Consider the following 15254-nt stretch of genomic DNA (forward strand, 5'->3'; position numbering starts at 1 on the left):
AAATATGCATAAGTACGAGATATTTAAACTCGCACCCAGTCACTAGCTGTAACACAAATAAAAGTTGAGTGGCTATGAGTCGTAGACAAATTAGCATAGCTGCATGTGATATTGCATAACCCCAAGCGAAAATATTAGTGCGCATTACCAATGTCCGGGCTACCATCATAGTTGTTTAATGGTGGCTTTTCCGTGAGACCATGAGGGTGTGTTCATGGGAATATGATGCCTAATATCAATCCCCAATGATAAGCAATAGTCATTGAAAATTATTTTGATGTAAACTCTCTAGTATTATCAAGTCAAATTGACGGAATGAGATGATCCGGGTAGTGAGCCCGTAGCCATATGATCTGGGCCAGGAGTTTATCATAAGCAGCATTACGAGTGAGCAATAGAGCGACACGTGACCAGCGTGTCTGCACATCAACCAACATCTAAACAGTCCGCATGTTGGTTGAATGGGTCAACTTAATCCCCTTGGATTCTTTGTAAGAATGAAATTATTTCCGTTGGGTCCTTTGCATAGGATGGTCTCGATCCTAATTTTGCTAAAGAGCAGGCTTTGTAAAACGAACGATGGGCCTTAGAAGCAACCAAGGAAGAATTTGGTTGAGCCACAAAGTCATAATGGACTTTAGAAGTAGAAAAATGGGCCAAGGAGGCATTGGTGGCGTCAAAGCCATCTTTGGGCCACAGGGGGTAGGCGGAGCCAGCCATTGATGGCTAGTTGTGCATAGGGACTGCGCCGTGTGGGGCATGTGCCCTTCCTTGGACCGAATTTCAGTTTTTACTTCTTTTCGTTTTGAAAAATGGATGTTCGTGTGAAGTCTTTAATATATGGATCATCATATCATGACCTGGGTGTCCCCAACGGTCGTGCCAAAGCCTATATGTGTCAGAATCTCATAAGTCATCTCTCATGACATGGTTGGGTTCAGTGATGTGAATAGTGGTTGCATACAATCCACTAGAGCGACTCATAAGTTTCTCTAATACTCGTTTATGTCCGTAGTAATTAGAGGTGATGCAAATGAACTCTTATCCATTCTCACAATGTGTTTCCACATAAAAATCATTGGCTCTTATATCTTTAAAATAATAAAATTCGAATTAAATTATGTCCAAGACATGAAATAAAAGAATCGACACTTTATTAATAGTCAATGATTACATCAAAGTTTCGTAACCAAAAATCTAATCCAAAATTTACATAATTCTTGGAAAATAAAAGACTATAAAAATCTGCAGCATTTTATCTTCATCGCCAGATTTGAAGTCTTCTTTGACTCAATGTCTTGATCACCATGAGGTGGCTTCCTTCTTATGTACATTGCAAACTTAGGTCTATTGATCAGACGTTCGAAATAGACACCATGAAGAGGATTCTCCCTTGATTGAGGCGCATTGGCGCAATGTGCATGGTCCTTAGGACCTGAGGCATTGGAAAATTATGACCATGGCCAATGTTGGCTTCATGGTTTCCAACTCTTCGTCTCTCAAAGTCACGGCTTCTACTGTCGCGTGATCGTCGCCTTTGGCGATTACCTTCATGAGCCTTTCGATCATATGGATCATGACATCTATGGCGAATTTCTCTAGCCCTGGAACAATGCTCTTGGTCGCCATCTCGAATCCTATCAATTTCTTTTCTCACAAGCTCGTTGCCATGTCTTTTAGCAGTGGCCATAACTTCAATAAGCTGTTGAAAACTTGTGATCCGTCTTGCGTTTACATGAATCAGGAATAAATTAGAGGACCCCATAGCATAGACAAGGAAAGTATTGAGGGTTTTCTCAATCAACTGGTCTTCTGTGATCATCTTGGCACAGATGCGCATCATTGCTTTGATGCGGCGAGCTTCCAAATAAAATTGCATGACTATATCAAATTTAGAGAAGCGAAGATCATTCCATTCTGCTTCTAGAAGGATGGAGTCACGAACATTACCATAACCTTCTTGAAGCACTTGCCATAGATTTATAGCGCTATCCTCATTCATGAACTCAAACTGGAGTTCTCTATCCATATGATGCATCATTAGGGCAAGTGCCTTGGAATTGTCAATCTCAGTTTGAGGGTCTGGAGCAGTTCCTTCAGAACAAAGCTCTTGGATTGTGTGCAATAGATCACGGGAAATAAGATGGAGCTCAATGTCCTGAGCCCACAATAGGTATCTTTTTCCTGCATAATCCAATGGAACAAAATTGAGTCCGTTCGAGTTCGACATCCTGAAAAGTGAAACAAGAACGAATTAGTTTAGGAGTCAATGCTTTCACGGAAACTAATATTAATAAGATTTCCGAACTATGCTACCAAGAAATCGATTTCCAAGTTTATTTGGATTAGACCGAAACAATGATGTTTAATATGGTCAAAGATCGATGCTTGAGGACGCTTTTAGTCCTACGATCACGAACACTCTTAGTTCGTATATAGCGTGAATCCCCACAATTCTGCTTATTTAAATAATCGAACTCACGTTCGTATATTGCAAATCCTGCAGAAAATAATGAAATTTAAAAGACAAGAAAGCAGGAACTTTAATCATAAAGACTTACTTGTTGAAATTCGGAGCAGATTCGCTTCTGAACAGCTCCCACTTGGATTGATGTACAGGTCCCAAAACAACTCCAATAGGGCTGAAATTTGGAGATTAGATAGAAGAGACAGAGGTGAACAATTTGATGAAGAAAGAATTTTGATCAGAGATCCCAAACTAGACGTTTCGGAGCATGCAAGCAGACTGATATGCACAGGAACGAGAGGAAAGGTGAGAGGAGGAGGATGCAACAGGCATGCGGCGGTGCTGCAGGGGCAGCAGGCGGCACATGGGTGCGCAGGGACTGTAGGGGCAGCGCACGGTATGGCTAGCTAGGGCTAGGAGCTTGCGACAGTTGGTATTGGCCGAAACAGGAAAAACTGGGCAAAAAGTCGTTTCTGCCGGTTTTTCTGCAGGAGGATCAGTTGGTGTGACCGCCGGTTCAGGGGCTTCTGGACTGGTTCTTGGAGTATCGCTTCCGGTTCCTAAATCCTAAGACAGAGACGGTGCTGTTGACAAAATTTGGTGGCAATTAGGTGTCCGGAAGGTGGTGAATCGGTGGAGAGATCGCAGCGGATGGTTTGGGGCTTCCGCGGCCAGTTCGGTAAGTTTCCGGCCGGTTTTGGTTGTGTTGCTGCCAGTTCCGGACTCCTTGGGTCGGGGGCTACTAGTTGGGAGGCGGAGGCAATTAGGGTTTGAGGGTTTCGACTTGTTTTAGGGTTTTGGTTATTTGTTTCAGGGTTAGGGCTCGTGCTGATAACGTGTTGTAGGAAAATATGATTCGAGAGAAATTGTGTGTTCTATTATTGATAATAGGAGCCCTTTATATAGGGATTTACAGAGTGCATACAAGGTAATAAAATCTGAATACAATTAGGAAATCTAGAACCTTCTCCTATTATTACTCTAGAACTAAACCCTAGTTTGAAGAGACACACTAGAATACAGCATCCTTCAACATTTTTTAAATTTTTGTTCTTTTGTTTCTATATTACAATGTACCATATTATCCCTATTAATTAATTATATTTCATAGTTTTTTAATATAAAAAGGTTAAATTGGTAAAAAAAAATTCAATTTTGGAGAGCAAGCTCTCTTCTCTTAATAATAATATAGATATATATATATATATATACATATATAATTTACATCATTTATAACTAACAAATAATGATTTGATTTTACTCATTCTACAGTAACAGTTTTCCGGGTAGAATTATACAGCACAACGTGTAATAGACTCAATGAATCGACAGTGAATGATGGCAAACCGCCTTTCCACCTGATACTCAATTATTCATCATCACTTTGGCATTAGCCGACTAGCCGCAATTGCACAGCTCAGGCAAGTCCTTCCTCCTCTTGCTTCAACTAAGTACATTATTCTATCTAGGCAACCTTATTGATCTCCCTGTATTCGACTTTATATACTCAGATAATGAGATGCTTCCCAGTGGAAAATTTAAGATGCTTCCCAGACCTTGTAGTCTCTTCCCTCAAGGCTTTTGGACCATTTTTTAGGCTCATTTGGGGGTTCATAGTGACCTGGTCCGATCTTCATTGCTACTTTTTCATCAATGATAGCGGCATACACATCTCTTTCAGCTTTGGTAATTTTAACCTATAATACAGTGTAAAAATTAAAATCAACTTTCTATAGGAACATCTATCTCATGTTGCTCAACAAATGAAGCTTATTATATTATCGTTGATACTTACTATGCTCCGACAGTTGATTGTGTTCCGGTTTCTCAGAGAGATTAGACCTGCAATTTCAGATTTGTAGTGTGAGAAGATGTGGTCATAGAAGACTGCAGGTGTTCCTGGATGAGTCAGAATGTATGCATATCCTTGAATTTCCTTGTCATGTGGAAACCTCCAGTGACCCTTCAAAAGGAAAGAAGAAAGTAAAATTATGCAGCTGGATGGTAATCTTACTGTATCCAAATGAGCAATAACATTATAAACATACGCAAAAACAGTCTCTGCTCTCCATTCATCTGATTCTGTGAGGTGTGAAAGTAGGTAGGAGGTAAGAGATAACTTAAATTGTATAGTGGTCTATCCACAATGTAAAAAAGACAGATATCGTCCAGCTAGGAAGGGCTCCTACAGAAGGCCAATCCTGGATTTAAAACCCAGGCAATGAACTTTAAGTTTGCCTAGCAAGAGAGTAATTCACTTTAGGAAATGCATTTCTTCTCAATCGGATTAGTATCGTGTTGAAAGGTACAGCCTGGATAAATATCAAATCCTTTTTATTTTTTGTTTAACTCAAAAGACAAGGACAGTGCACAAGCTTGTTTAGTACACAGAGTAGGTAAGTGGAGGAACAGATCAGTATCCTTCTTGGCTATTACATAACAGAAAATATAAAATAGAAAGTTCGAACCTGAGTAGAACCAGTATCGTGATTCTCTATGAAGGTAACAGCACGAGATGGCCACCATCCAACAACCCCAGGAGGTTTTCCCTTCTGATCCGATAATCGCCAATACTCACATCTTTCCAACGCCTATATCATATATTCCATTTGAATAAGAGTATCATCTACCATATATTCATGGAAAGCAAATAGCTATTGTTCTAGGAAAGTGATTACTGTATTCAGCAGCCTCATTCTTAGAAACTGATCTCTTCACTGAAGGTTGAACAATATCACATCCTAAATGAGAATAAGGTAACTTAGATCATCATATCACATGTATGATTATTTGAACCACTTTGGGGTGCAAAATTTTGGCCAACACTTGGGTAACTGGGTTTTTTCTTTGTAGGCCTTGGACAAGATCAATTGCCATCATAAGCACTTGAAAGCCATTTTATTTCGATTTTAGAAATATGTTGTTTAGTTGTTTACTACAAAAGTGACAAAAGGTGCTTCATATGGAATTAGCAAAAAAAAAAAAAAATACTGGCGTAGCTATAAAGAAAAATCTTACTGTAATCTGTGATAATGTGGGAAACAATTCATGGATGCAAAAATCAGTTCACTGCGCATATATATATATATATATATATATATATATATATATATATATTTCTAACAAAACCAACACTACAGTTTTGAAGGGAAAAATTAACATCCATATGAATCGAGATAAGAGGCCATTTTATGACATTCTGGTGCATCTTCACATAAACAGGTATTTAAACGGTAACATAGAGACCAATTGAGTACAAAGGTTGCAATGTAAAATTTACAAAGATGAACACTTACAGCATGAAGGATGCCTTTTGTTGTTACATCAAAAGCACCAGCGGCTCCACTAGTAGCATTAATCCAATCAATAATTCTCTGCCTATGTGCATCTTGATTGTGATCCATCTCACCATACGTATAACTTAGGGAATCCCAAAACTCACCAACAGCAAAGTATGGCTCGCTAGCATCCATGTAGTACTTAACATAACCACCCCAAAATCCTCGAACAAAATCAAGCCTCCATCCATCATACCCAATTTCTTGCCTGTGATGGTCACCCATATGTCCATAGCAAAAACTTTCAACATAATATGTCAATGAGGAAATGCAATTCAATGGATAAAATACACACACACACACACACACACAACTATTCAAGGTTGAAGCCAACACTGATATCACATGACATAATATGTATGAGACAGCCTCATCCCAAAAACTTCATAAGTGTCCGTTTACGACCAGGATGGTACCTTAGCAGACTACCTCTAAACTCAGAGCATGACCATAAATCCACTGAAGAGATCACTGCATTTATTTTAGTCAAAAAGACATGGTCCTAATGCTAGATGACACATTATGACTTCGGTCCCTTAATAGCTTTGAGACACTTCTTAAAGATGGATTCGAGGTATGCGTATGTGGCACATTATGTGTGTTTTTTATTTGAAACATTAAAAAAAAGGTAGAGAGGAAAAAAAAAAAGGTGAACCATTGACATGTGTGCTGTGATAGAGAGGTGATCGAGGTTGAGGATCTGTATTGCAATATCAGTGTTTAGTGATACAGTAATACGAAACTAAGTTAAACTTGCAAACAATAAGGATAGAATCCCAAGAATTGAGTAAATAGTCCAGACTTTTAACCTTAGCCAGCATAACCATTCTTTGATATCCTTCCTCACAAACTCTTGTGAATGATCAATGTTTGGTGCAGCATGAAAATTATCTCCACTACTTTTGTTGCCCCTACCCTGTACAATACAAAGAAGGCACTTTCACAAACCTAGAAGTTATATAGTATATTCTTTCTACATATCACATATATTTCTGTTTTCTTACAGTGTACCGTGTGTATGTGTGCATTTCAGTGTTTTGGCCTGTTTTTGTTTTGGAACTTTTTTCGGGTCAATTTCAGTATAAAAATTTTACAGACAGAGAGTAAGCTTTGATCTTATCACTCTATGAAATGTGTAGTGTATGATGGGAATTGGTAAGTTTAATCTGAACTTGTGGTGAGTTGTCTTGAAAATTGTAAGGCATCTACTCAGAATCTATTGTATTCTATATCAACTTGGTGTCTTATATTTTGATATATGTAGCATTCCAATTCCAATCATCTTAACTTTGAAAGAGCTATAACTATATAAAGTTGCTTCAACTAATTTCAGACAGGGAAATGCAGGGATCCAAATACCATTTCTTTAGGCTGGCGGAAAACTATTAAGTTCCATTTTCCTCGTTTTCTTTTTTTAATTCTTCTTGAAATCTCAAACCTTTAGGGCTCACCTCTTTGTTCGACCCAGACCAAAAACTCCGTGTGTATGCTTTCGTGCAAAGCTCACAATGTCATAAACAACACTGTCACATTTGCACATGCATCCACATGGAATGAACTAAATATCACATCTTTCTAAGCATACCCATGAATGCACTAGGAAAGAAGTTTAAGTCCTTGTGTATGTTATTCACATGCCAACAAGGGCACGAACTACATTATCACATGTGCCCATGTGTGCACATGAAATAACATAATTATCATGTCTCTTTCTATTTTGTTAATGTGCCTATACAAATGCGATCAGTTTTAACCTGTCTGCATGTTAATGGAAACAGGACTTCCGATTCTGATGTCTGAGAAATGCAGAAAAATCAAGGCATTCCCAAGAAAAACACAAAAGGAAAACCAGTATTCATGTAGATGTTACTAGTTCAAAGAGCATTTAAGATTGCTAAGAAAATCATTAGGAATGAAAAATTAGATACCTGAAAATGCGGATCATCTGCAACAACTGCACGATCATCCCAATTTAAACGACCACCAAATATATTCCATACACCATTGCTATTCTGATACTGCGCACAGCGGTGATTTAGAACAACATCTCCAAGTACTTTGATACCAACTTTATGGAATGCCTTCACAGTCTCCTTCAGTTCATCCATCGTGCCATATCTGAGAAGTGTGAAACAAAAGTAATCACTGATGTATACAGCATCCCTCCGGAACTCCCAGAACAATATTAAGAATACTAAAGAAATGGAACTCCCGAAACAAAGGAGTGGAATTTAATACCAACCAAGGTAAACCAAAAAAAAGAGAGAGAGAGTGAAGAAGAAGAAGGGTTCATCTTCAAGACTTCAGAGTTCAGACCAAAAGGAAAAAGAAGGATAAGGTCTGAAACTTTGATGGTCAGTACATGCTTGGTCCAACTGATTAGAAGTGCATAACCACGCAAGCAGAGGTTTGCGAAACCACCTTAAATTTTTTTTTTTTACCCAACGAAAGTTGGCCTTTTTTTGTATAAAGTTACTGCAAAAAAATGCAGTGTACAGCTAGCTGATTTATTTGGAGTCAGTAAAAGCTATGAAGATCATGCAACATTATTTTGTAGTATAAATTTATCATAGGGTACCTGCAGTTCAGATTATACAAATCCGTCGGCATGTACCCTTCAGGTGACACAGAATCTGTAGGCGGTGGTAACCAAATCACAGTGAAACCTAGTGAAGATAATTCAGCAGCTTTATCTTTGAGCTCCATGTACCATCTTCCAGATTTATGAGATTCCCAATTAAAACCTTGGCACAATATTTCAAACCCCGTGCCTGTCCCTGAGGTTATTTTCACAGAGGGTGGTAATTCTTCAGTTTCTGAAATAGCTTCCTCAGTAAATGTGGGAACAGTGCTTCTGAAGATACTATAGGCTTCAGCAGCCAATTTTTCTATTTCTTGAAGAATGCTTTCTTGCGCTTCTTTGGATTTTGTCTTTCGACTCTTCTCAGAGGAAATGCCACTCACCAGGGTCCTTATTTCATTTATTATTCCATTGGTATATTCAGTAAAAGAACTTTCATCTATTTCTTCTGCACTTCTCTCATCTACATTAGCACCTTCAGATTGATCCTCTTTTGCTGCAGCAGGTGAATTATTTGCGCTTGAAAGGGGGATGTAGAAGTCATTGCCCTTACATTTCAACCATGTACTTTCACTTAGCTTGAAAACAAAAAGAAATCCTGCGGTTCCTTCATCTAAAGTAAACAATGCCCAACGTCCATTTGCTCCCTCTTTTTGCTATAGACAGGAACCGAGAAAATAATTTATTAGCTTTGTAAAAAAAATCTCTTTAAGTAGCCACAATTGAGTAACATGTTTTTCAGCTTTTTATAGACAGCTTCGAATAAAGATGAAAGTAAATGAAGGCTTTCATTAAAGAAATTGTTCCGAGCATGAGGATTCATATAGCCAATACCGAATGCCACTATTCTCTATCACGTAATGGATTTTAAGTCGTGGCACTGAATAAAGTTCTAGTAAAATCCCTACCATGAACCTTTGATCACATGCATGCTCAAAAAAATATTTCCATCTTCTCATTGTCAGGGTTCCATAACCTCCAGAGATGACGATGGTGAATAATAATCCAAGTAGAAACCTTTTTCTTTTTTTGGTAATGAAGTGGAAACCTAAAAAGTGGCACTACCTATGCATGACCAAAGGAGAAAAAAATGTACAGTACTCCTTTCCCAGTAGTAACTTAATATGTTGTCATGCAGACTTAAGGGAAATTTTCCCTTCCCGAAAAACAAAAAATTAACCACAGTGTCAGAGCTAGCATATGAGCATATAAAAGAAGTACACACTGTTTATAGGAGAAACCATGGTACACACTGTTTATAGGAGAAATAATGGCCAAGTCCAGCCAGCAAAAAAAAAAAAAAAAAGGGAATCAAATAAGGGAGGAAAGGTAATAGCAAAGATGATAAGGTTATACAAACCTGCAGTCGAGTTCGCAAAGCCTTATCCTTGAACACTACTGTTTCTGGCGGATGTGGGGCTGCTGGAATTTCCCATCTTTTAGCATCATCTTTGCAAACTCCCCAATGAACAACAACATGATCAGGTAAATCCGTTTCCAAATATAGAAGATTCTTAGCTGTCTCAGGGCACTTCCTGACAGAAACAGTTACTGAATTCACTACAGCAATTTGTTTTGCGATAGGTAGTTCTTCGTAGAACCCTTCTAGAGACCTAGTTTCCTCTTTAGTTCCTCTGGATTCACTACTGCTATTTTTATCTTGGGAGTTTGATGATTCTGCCTTGAAAAATAAGTTGGATAACTTCCCCAAAGCTCCTAGAAGGAAGAAAGAGACCGAGCAATTTCTTTCAGTTCATGACTAAGCATAAATTGAAATGGAAATGACTGGAAAGAAACAACTGAAGATCCTCAACCACACACTAGTTTCAGACACTATGGATTCAATATGATTCTTATGTTTAATTAGAAAAATCATCACCCCTCTGGCTTTCTTACACCTTTTTTGGAAATCGTGAGTAATTGAGATTGAAAATACTTGTACTAAGATCAAAAAATGTAATGACCAAATAAATAAAGTAAAACAGAGCATATAATGATTGACAACCTGGCAATATCCCCACTCCCTTTTTTGCTCCAACAACATTGCCATATTCTTGCAGGTAGCCCACAAGAGGCACTTTGAAATCTCTTCCTTTGTACTGATACCAAGTGCCAGTTTCTTCATCCTGCATCACCAAAATACCCCGGAGAAGGGCAGAAACTCTAAATAATGATGGAATAGCCAGCATATAAAACATAAAGGACTGAAATTCTCAACTGTTAACATCTGAAATTCAGAACCTTCAGAACGAAATTTATGGCTGCAATTGCACCGTCAAGATGAAAATCAATCTTCACTTCCTGAGAGGTATCATCTCCAACAGATGATGCTGATTTCTTCAAGGGTGTTTCTATTGCATAGTCCTGAAAAGGCACATGTACTTAAGAATCATACTGCCAATGCAAAAGCTTCAGCTCTGCAATCAACTTAAGGAACGCCACGCTTACCTTAATTGGAATTGAACCAGGTGGCCTCATTTCATCAGGAGGTTGATCCCATTCACTACAAAACATTTCAATTCATTAGTGCACAAGGAAAAACATCCAAACACCACAGACAGAAAGTCTAGAAGCCACTCCATCTCCTACTTATGAGATCTACAGTAAAAAGCAAAACAACAAATCAAGCCAGAGTTTATAAGCCTTGATAATACACATTCTTCCTAATCCTAATCTATCCAGGCCTCTTAATCACTCGAAAAGATCACTAACAACTACTAGAACAGTAATACAAATCAAGATCATTAACAACTACTAGAACAGCAACACAAATCAAGCACCTACATTCATCAACAGAACAATTCTTCTCCAAATCGAAACACTACCGTCCTAGCTAAATATGAAGTCTAAGCTCTACCTGCCTACGTCATCAACATGTGAAACTCCCCAGTGCAGAATCCACTTTCCGGGAAGAGTACAACCAACAGTGAGAATCCAATTCCGAGCCTTCTTCCCGTGATCTAATCTCACAAAGATCTTTCCCTCCACCTGAAATTTCAAATCAACCAAATCAGCTCTCCCTAAAATCATCAAAGAGAGTCCTACACCATGAAATTGAAGCTTTTGAAGGATTGAAGGAGGACTCGAACCAGTTCAGTTAGCTCAAGAGGAAATGTTTCCTTGAAGAAAGGCGCGGTGGTCGCAGCTACGGCGGTGTCAGTAGAAGAAGCTCTGAGAGTGAGAGCAGTGGGATGCCGGAAGTTGCACAAGCTCCGGCAACGAAACTCGACCTTTTTCGGAAAGACACTCAAGGAGGAGCTGAGGTGGATGAGCTGAGGCGTTGAACGGTGCCGGGAGTTTCCCCGGCGACAGTGGTGGTGGAGAAGAGGCTCAATGCTCACCGTCGACATTGCCACCACTCGGACTGTGACCAACTCGAACAGAATTAGAGATTAAAAAGAAGAAAAAGGTCGATTCGTTTTTTTAAAATTAAAGTAAATTAATATCTGACCCTTTTTTTTTTTGATGAAAAAAAAAGCGTCAGATATTAGTATCTGACGCTTTCGTACAAGAGTCTTGTGTAAATTCGCAAAAGGTCTGCACAAACTTCAAAGCCAAGTCAAATCATTATTTGAGAACGTCAACTCCTGCTTCAAGGGTTCATGTTAAATTTGAGAAGGAAAATAATAGATATTTTCGATAAGGGCCAAAAATATTGGCCACTTGATATTCGACTCCGCAGTCGACAGGGAGGAAAGTGAACCTTCTGTTCATTATTGATTGTTTATGGGTACCCTTGTTTTTATCATGCAAAAACGTTTACGGTTCAAGCTAAAGTTCTTGGATCTTGATTTGCTTTGATTGAAAAGAACCACTTGTTCAAATGGACCACTTGTGCTTTGAAAATTTTGTTTCGTTAATAATTGTTTTGCGGAAGACGATAGCGGTTTCGTAAAGAACTGAATGATAACTATATCATCTCCGAAATGCCGTTCATTAAAAAGCTTGGTTCAGAGTTGCTAAGTATCAGATTTCCAGCCCTACAGCTTTCACAGTAACATTGCAGAATAACGAGTACAAAACTTGGGAAAGCAGGAACTGGAATACAACAGACGGGAAAAAACTCGGATATTTAAATTCTGTTTAAAGTACACCCTCCACTAGCATTGAGATGGGTGGAAAATTCGAAAGGAATTTGACATCTTGTTCGTGCCAATTATTTTTTACAACCCATTACCACCAAGATATGAGAAACCAATAGCACCACAGTAAAGGACCACGAGTTCATGACAGAAATTCCCTCCTATCTACCTAGCTTATTGCCCTCTACCATGCCAAAAACAAAACCCACCTTCCATTTGCACCTGATGCCTGCTTAGCTCATGGCTTGAGTGCCAAGGCCAAACCGATCTTTGCACTCTTCTCAATTGCCCTCGTGTCAACCTCTCCTGAGATAGTGAACAAGGACTTGGGACGCCACTCATGCTGGATAAGAGCACTTGCCCTGCCATAGTTGTTCACCCGAGCCTTCACTGAGGTTAAGGGGTCAAGTGCATGCTGAGTGCCGATTGTGAAAGTGTTCTCATTGCTAGAAAAGCTATGGGACATCTCAGCACCAACAGCAGTGTTAGTAAGGGGGCTAACAGTCTGGTAATAGGAAGCTGTGAGAGTATCACCCTTGTCATTCCTGTGTTCATCAACAGAATCCATAGATCAAATACAAGAAGCATCTCAACAAGAATACAGTTCTTTCCATAGAGAACCTGACATATATCAAGAGCAATAAGTGCTACTAAACTAGACATGATAATATTGATCAATATGATTCTTCTTTTCTTTTTTTGCTAAGAGATAATAACTCACACAAGCAGGGAGGCAATGAGGTCAGTATGGATGAAATTCAACCCAGCATTGAGTTTGGTCAAGTTCCCAGAGGCAGTGTCAAAGGAAACATCTGTTCCAAGAGAGAGAGCAGTGTTCCCAACAACACCAGAAAAGTTAATAACAGGGTTGGCAGTCAATCCAAGGCTAGTACTTATTCCAGCATACTCATGCTGGTATTGAAGTTCCACCTGTTTTCAAAAGTACCCAAAGATCAGACTACTGCATAACAATGGAGCTCATTTATATCAAGATGTATAGGGCAATTCCATTATGAGGGATACAATATAGTTGATACAACTGAAGGAACACCATTGCTTTGTAAGAACAGAAATTGATTTACCTTTCCAGATTTTTGATCAGGTACAATGAAGCTAAAGATTGCCTTGAGACCAGGTGCGGGTTCGTCAATAGTAATGGTTGTGAGAAGCTGTTAACAAACAATTATCAGTCAAAACATCAATGCATAGTGAGATTCAGATAGTGAAATCATGTCATTTTTACGTAATTTGATGTAGGTTTGCTTTTCTGATAACATTTGATACAAAAGATAATGCTTGCTTGTACGTTTGTACAGAACTACTGGTATGATATAACAACATGACTAGAAGAACCATACATCAATGTTGTTGCACTAACATGAGCACTAACTTTGGTCTGTGAGATTGCACTAACAGCATTAATGATTAATTCAATAATTTCTGGTTTAGTTTACATGAAAACCATCTTCAAAGTATCAAGAAAAATATGCAAACACTACTCATAGTTTGGTGTTCGCCATCCATGATCATAAGTAAACAGCCAACAGCGACTACAAGGCGAGTTGGTTTCTGGTCACTGCACAGACTAATTTACATACTAACAATGTAAAGGGAAAAGTAACTAGAAGTGCCTGATTAACTTACATTCGAATTGGTATCAACTTTAACATCAGTTGTGATGTTCTTGTTCTTCAGCTGAGTGCTCACATCCCCCAAAAGAAGATCACCTTTCTTAATTCCACTCGAAGTGATTGCCTGGAGAAGTATAACAAATGAAAATATCAGAACGGAACATGGATTGCATTATCCATCGAGACATAAAACAAAATGTTAACCATATACTGCAAGCACATCAATAACACTAAATGCATCAACATATCCGTCTCTGAGAACAGGTTCTATCACTAACATTATGCAAAGAACAAAATCCTGAAAACACTAAAACTACTGCGACAGTAAGTAGCTGAGTACAGCAAAAGCCAATTGTCTAGAAACACCATCATGCATCCAAGATTTCAATATTATATTTTCAAATACAACGAAACTATCAACTATGTGTTTCTCCAACCTCTCGGTAACCAAACAACTGATATATCAATTTTCTCACAAGCAGTTAGAATCCATTACAATCACCACACAACTAGAGCTTCCGAATAGATTCTGATCATATTTACATGAAAGTTATGGATCTTCTTTCTTTATATTCAACAAATTTCAAAGAAACCAAACAGACTAGCAATTAAACTAAAATGAATCAATATCCTACTCCATTAGCAAAACCGAAAAAGATTATAACCAAAAAAAAAAGGGAAGAAATAATAGCGGCGAAAAGAGCTTACAACTCCGGTAGAAGTGTAAGTGGTGACGGTGAACTTGTGGTCGGTCTGGTAATCCCTGTAAAGAAGATCTGGACCAAGAAATTACAGACTATGAGTGAAGAACAAAATATCAAAAGAATAAAAATAAATAAATAAATAAAAATTAATCGGAAAAATTAAAAAAGAAATAAGCATGGACCTCTGGCTTTCTTGCCGATATCTGAGTAGAGACCCGGACCCTTCACCATGATTGTTCGATAAAAATTGAAAGAGAAATAGGAGAAGAGGGTTTTGTGCTGTAGAGAGAGGGGGGGGAAGAAGAATGGGAGTGTGAATATAAATCGTAATGGAGGAAACCCTAGAATAGGTGTTTGGTGAGAGAGTGGGTTTGGGGCGTTGGATTTTGGGTAGGGAGGCGGTGTGGTGTTTTAGGCCGTTGATTTGGAAGAAAAGTCTCGGGGCCTTTCG

General features: G+C 38.6%; 3 protein-coding genes across 3 annotated transcripts; all 3 read right to left on the reverse strand.

The window, feature by feature from the left end:
* Positions 1-1249: 1249 nt before the first annotated feature.
* On the reverse strand, positions 1250-3606 carry LOC112195774. Its single transcript, XM_024335971.2, has 2 exons — positions 2562-3606; positions 1250-2231 (listed from the first exon to the last, which is right to left on the reverse strand). Exon 2 carries the CDS (start codon positions 2228-2230, stop codon positions 1355-1357), a length of 876 nt encoding a protein of 291 aa, XP_024191739.1. The 5' UTR covers position 2231; positions 2562-3606; the 3' UTR covers positions 1250-1354.
* A 193-nt stretch (positions 3607-3799) lies between these two features.
* On the reverse strand, positions 3800-11808 carry LOC112198246 (alpha-amylase 3, chloroplastic). Its single transcript, XM_024339330.2, has 13 exons — positions 11476-11808; positions 11244-11374; positions 10835-10889; positions 10628-10750; positions 10392-10512; positions 9747-10102; positions 8384-9042; positions 7734-7923; positions 6615-6721; positions 5764-6013; positions 4936-5058; positions 4263-4430; positions 3800-4164 (listed from the first exon to the last, which is right to left on the reverse strand). Exons 1-13 carry the CDS (start codon positions 11734-11736, stop codon positions 4006-4008), a joined length of 2703 nt encoding a protein of 900 aa, XP_024195098.1. The 5' UTR covers positions 11737-11808; the 3' UTR covers positions 3800-4005.
* Positions 11809-12425: 617 nt separating this feature from the next.
* Positions 12426-15170, reverse strand: LOC112198249 (mitochondrial outer membrane protein porin of 36 kDa). The gene is made up of 6 exons (XM_024339334.2): positions 14986-15170; positions 14808-14875; positions 14113-14223; positions 13551-13637; positions 13190-13398; positions 12426-13013 (listed from the first exon to the last, which is right to left on the reverse strand). Exons 1-6 carry the CDS (start codon positions 15032-15034, stop codon positions 12707-12709), a joined length of 831 nt encoding a protein of 276 aa, XP_024195102.1. The 5' UTR covers positions 15035-15170; the 3' UTR covers positions 12426-12706.
* Positions 15171-15254: the final 84 nt, after the last annotated feature.

Source organism: Rosa chinensis, chromosome 4 (assembly GCF_002994745.2).
Source record: "Rosa chinensis cultivar Old Blush chromosome 4, RchiOBHm-V2, whole genome shotgun sequence".
NCBI classification, from domain to species: domain Eukaryota; kingdom Viridiplantae; phylum Streptophyta; class Magnoliopsida; order Rosales; family Rosaceae; genus Rosa; species Rosa chinensis.

Excerpts from the sequence above, each read along its gene's own strand:
- LOC112198246 (XM_024339330.2), bottom strand. The coding sequence starts at position 11,736 with ATGTCGACGGTGAGCATTGAGCCTCTTCTCCACCACCACTGTCGCCGG. Across the intron at positions 10,513-10,627 it reads CCATAAATTTCGTTCTGAAG|GATGAAGAAACTGGCACTTG; the intron begins GTTCTGAATTTC and ends TTGGTGATGCAG. Across the intron at positions 4,431-4,935 it reads ACGATACTGGTTCTACTCAG|GGTCACTGGAGGTTTCCACA; the intron begins GTTCGAACTTTC and ends TTCCTTTTGAAG.
- LOC112195774 (XM_024335971.2), bottom strand. The coding sequence starts at position 2,230 with ATGTCGAACTCGAACGGACTCAATTTTGTTCCATTGGATTATGCAGGA.
- LOC112198249 (XM_024339334.2), bottom strand. The coding sequence starts at position 15,034 with ATGGTGAAGGGTCCGGGTCTCTACTCAGATATCGGCAAGAAAGCCAGA. Across the intron at positions 14,876-14,985 it reads TATCGGCAAGAAAGCCAGAG|ATCTTCTTTACAGGGATTAC; the intron begins GTCCATGCTTAT and ends TTCTTGGTCCAG. Across the intron at positions 13,014-13,189 it reads CTCATTGCCTCCCTGCTTGT|GAATGACAAGGGTGATACTC; the intron begins GTGAGTTATTAT and ends TGATGAACACAG.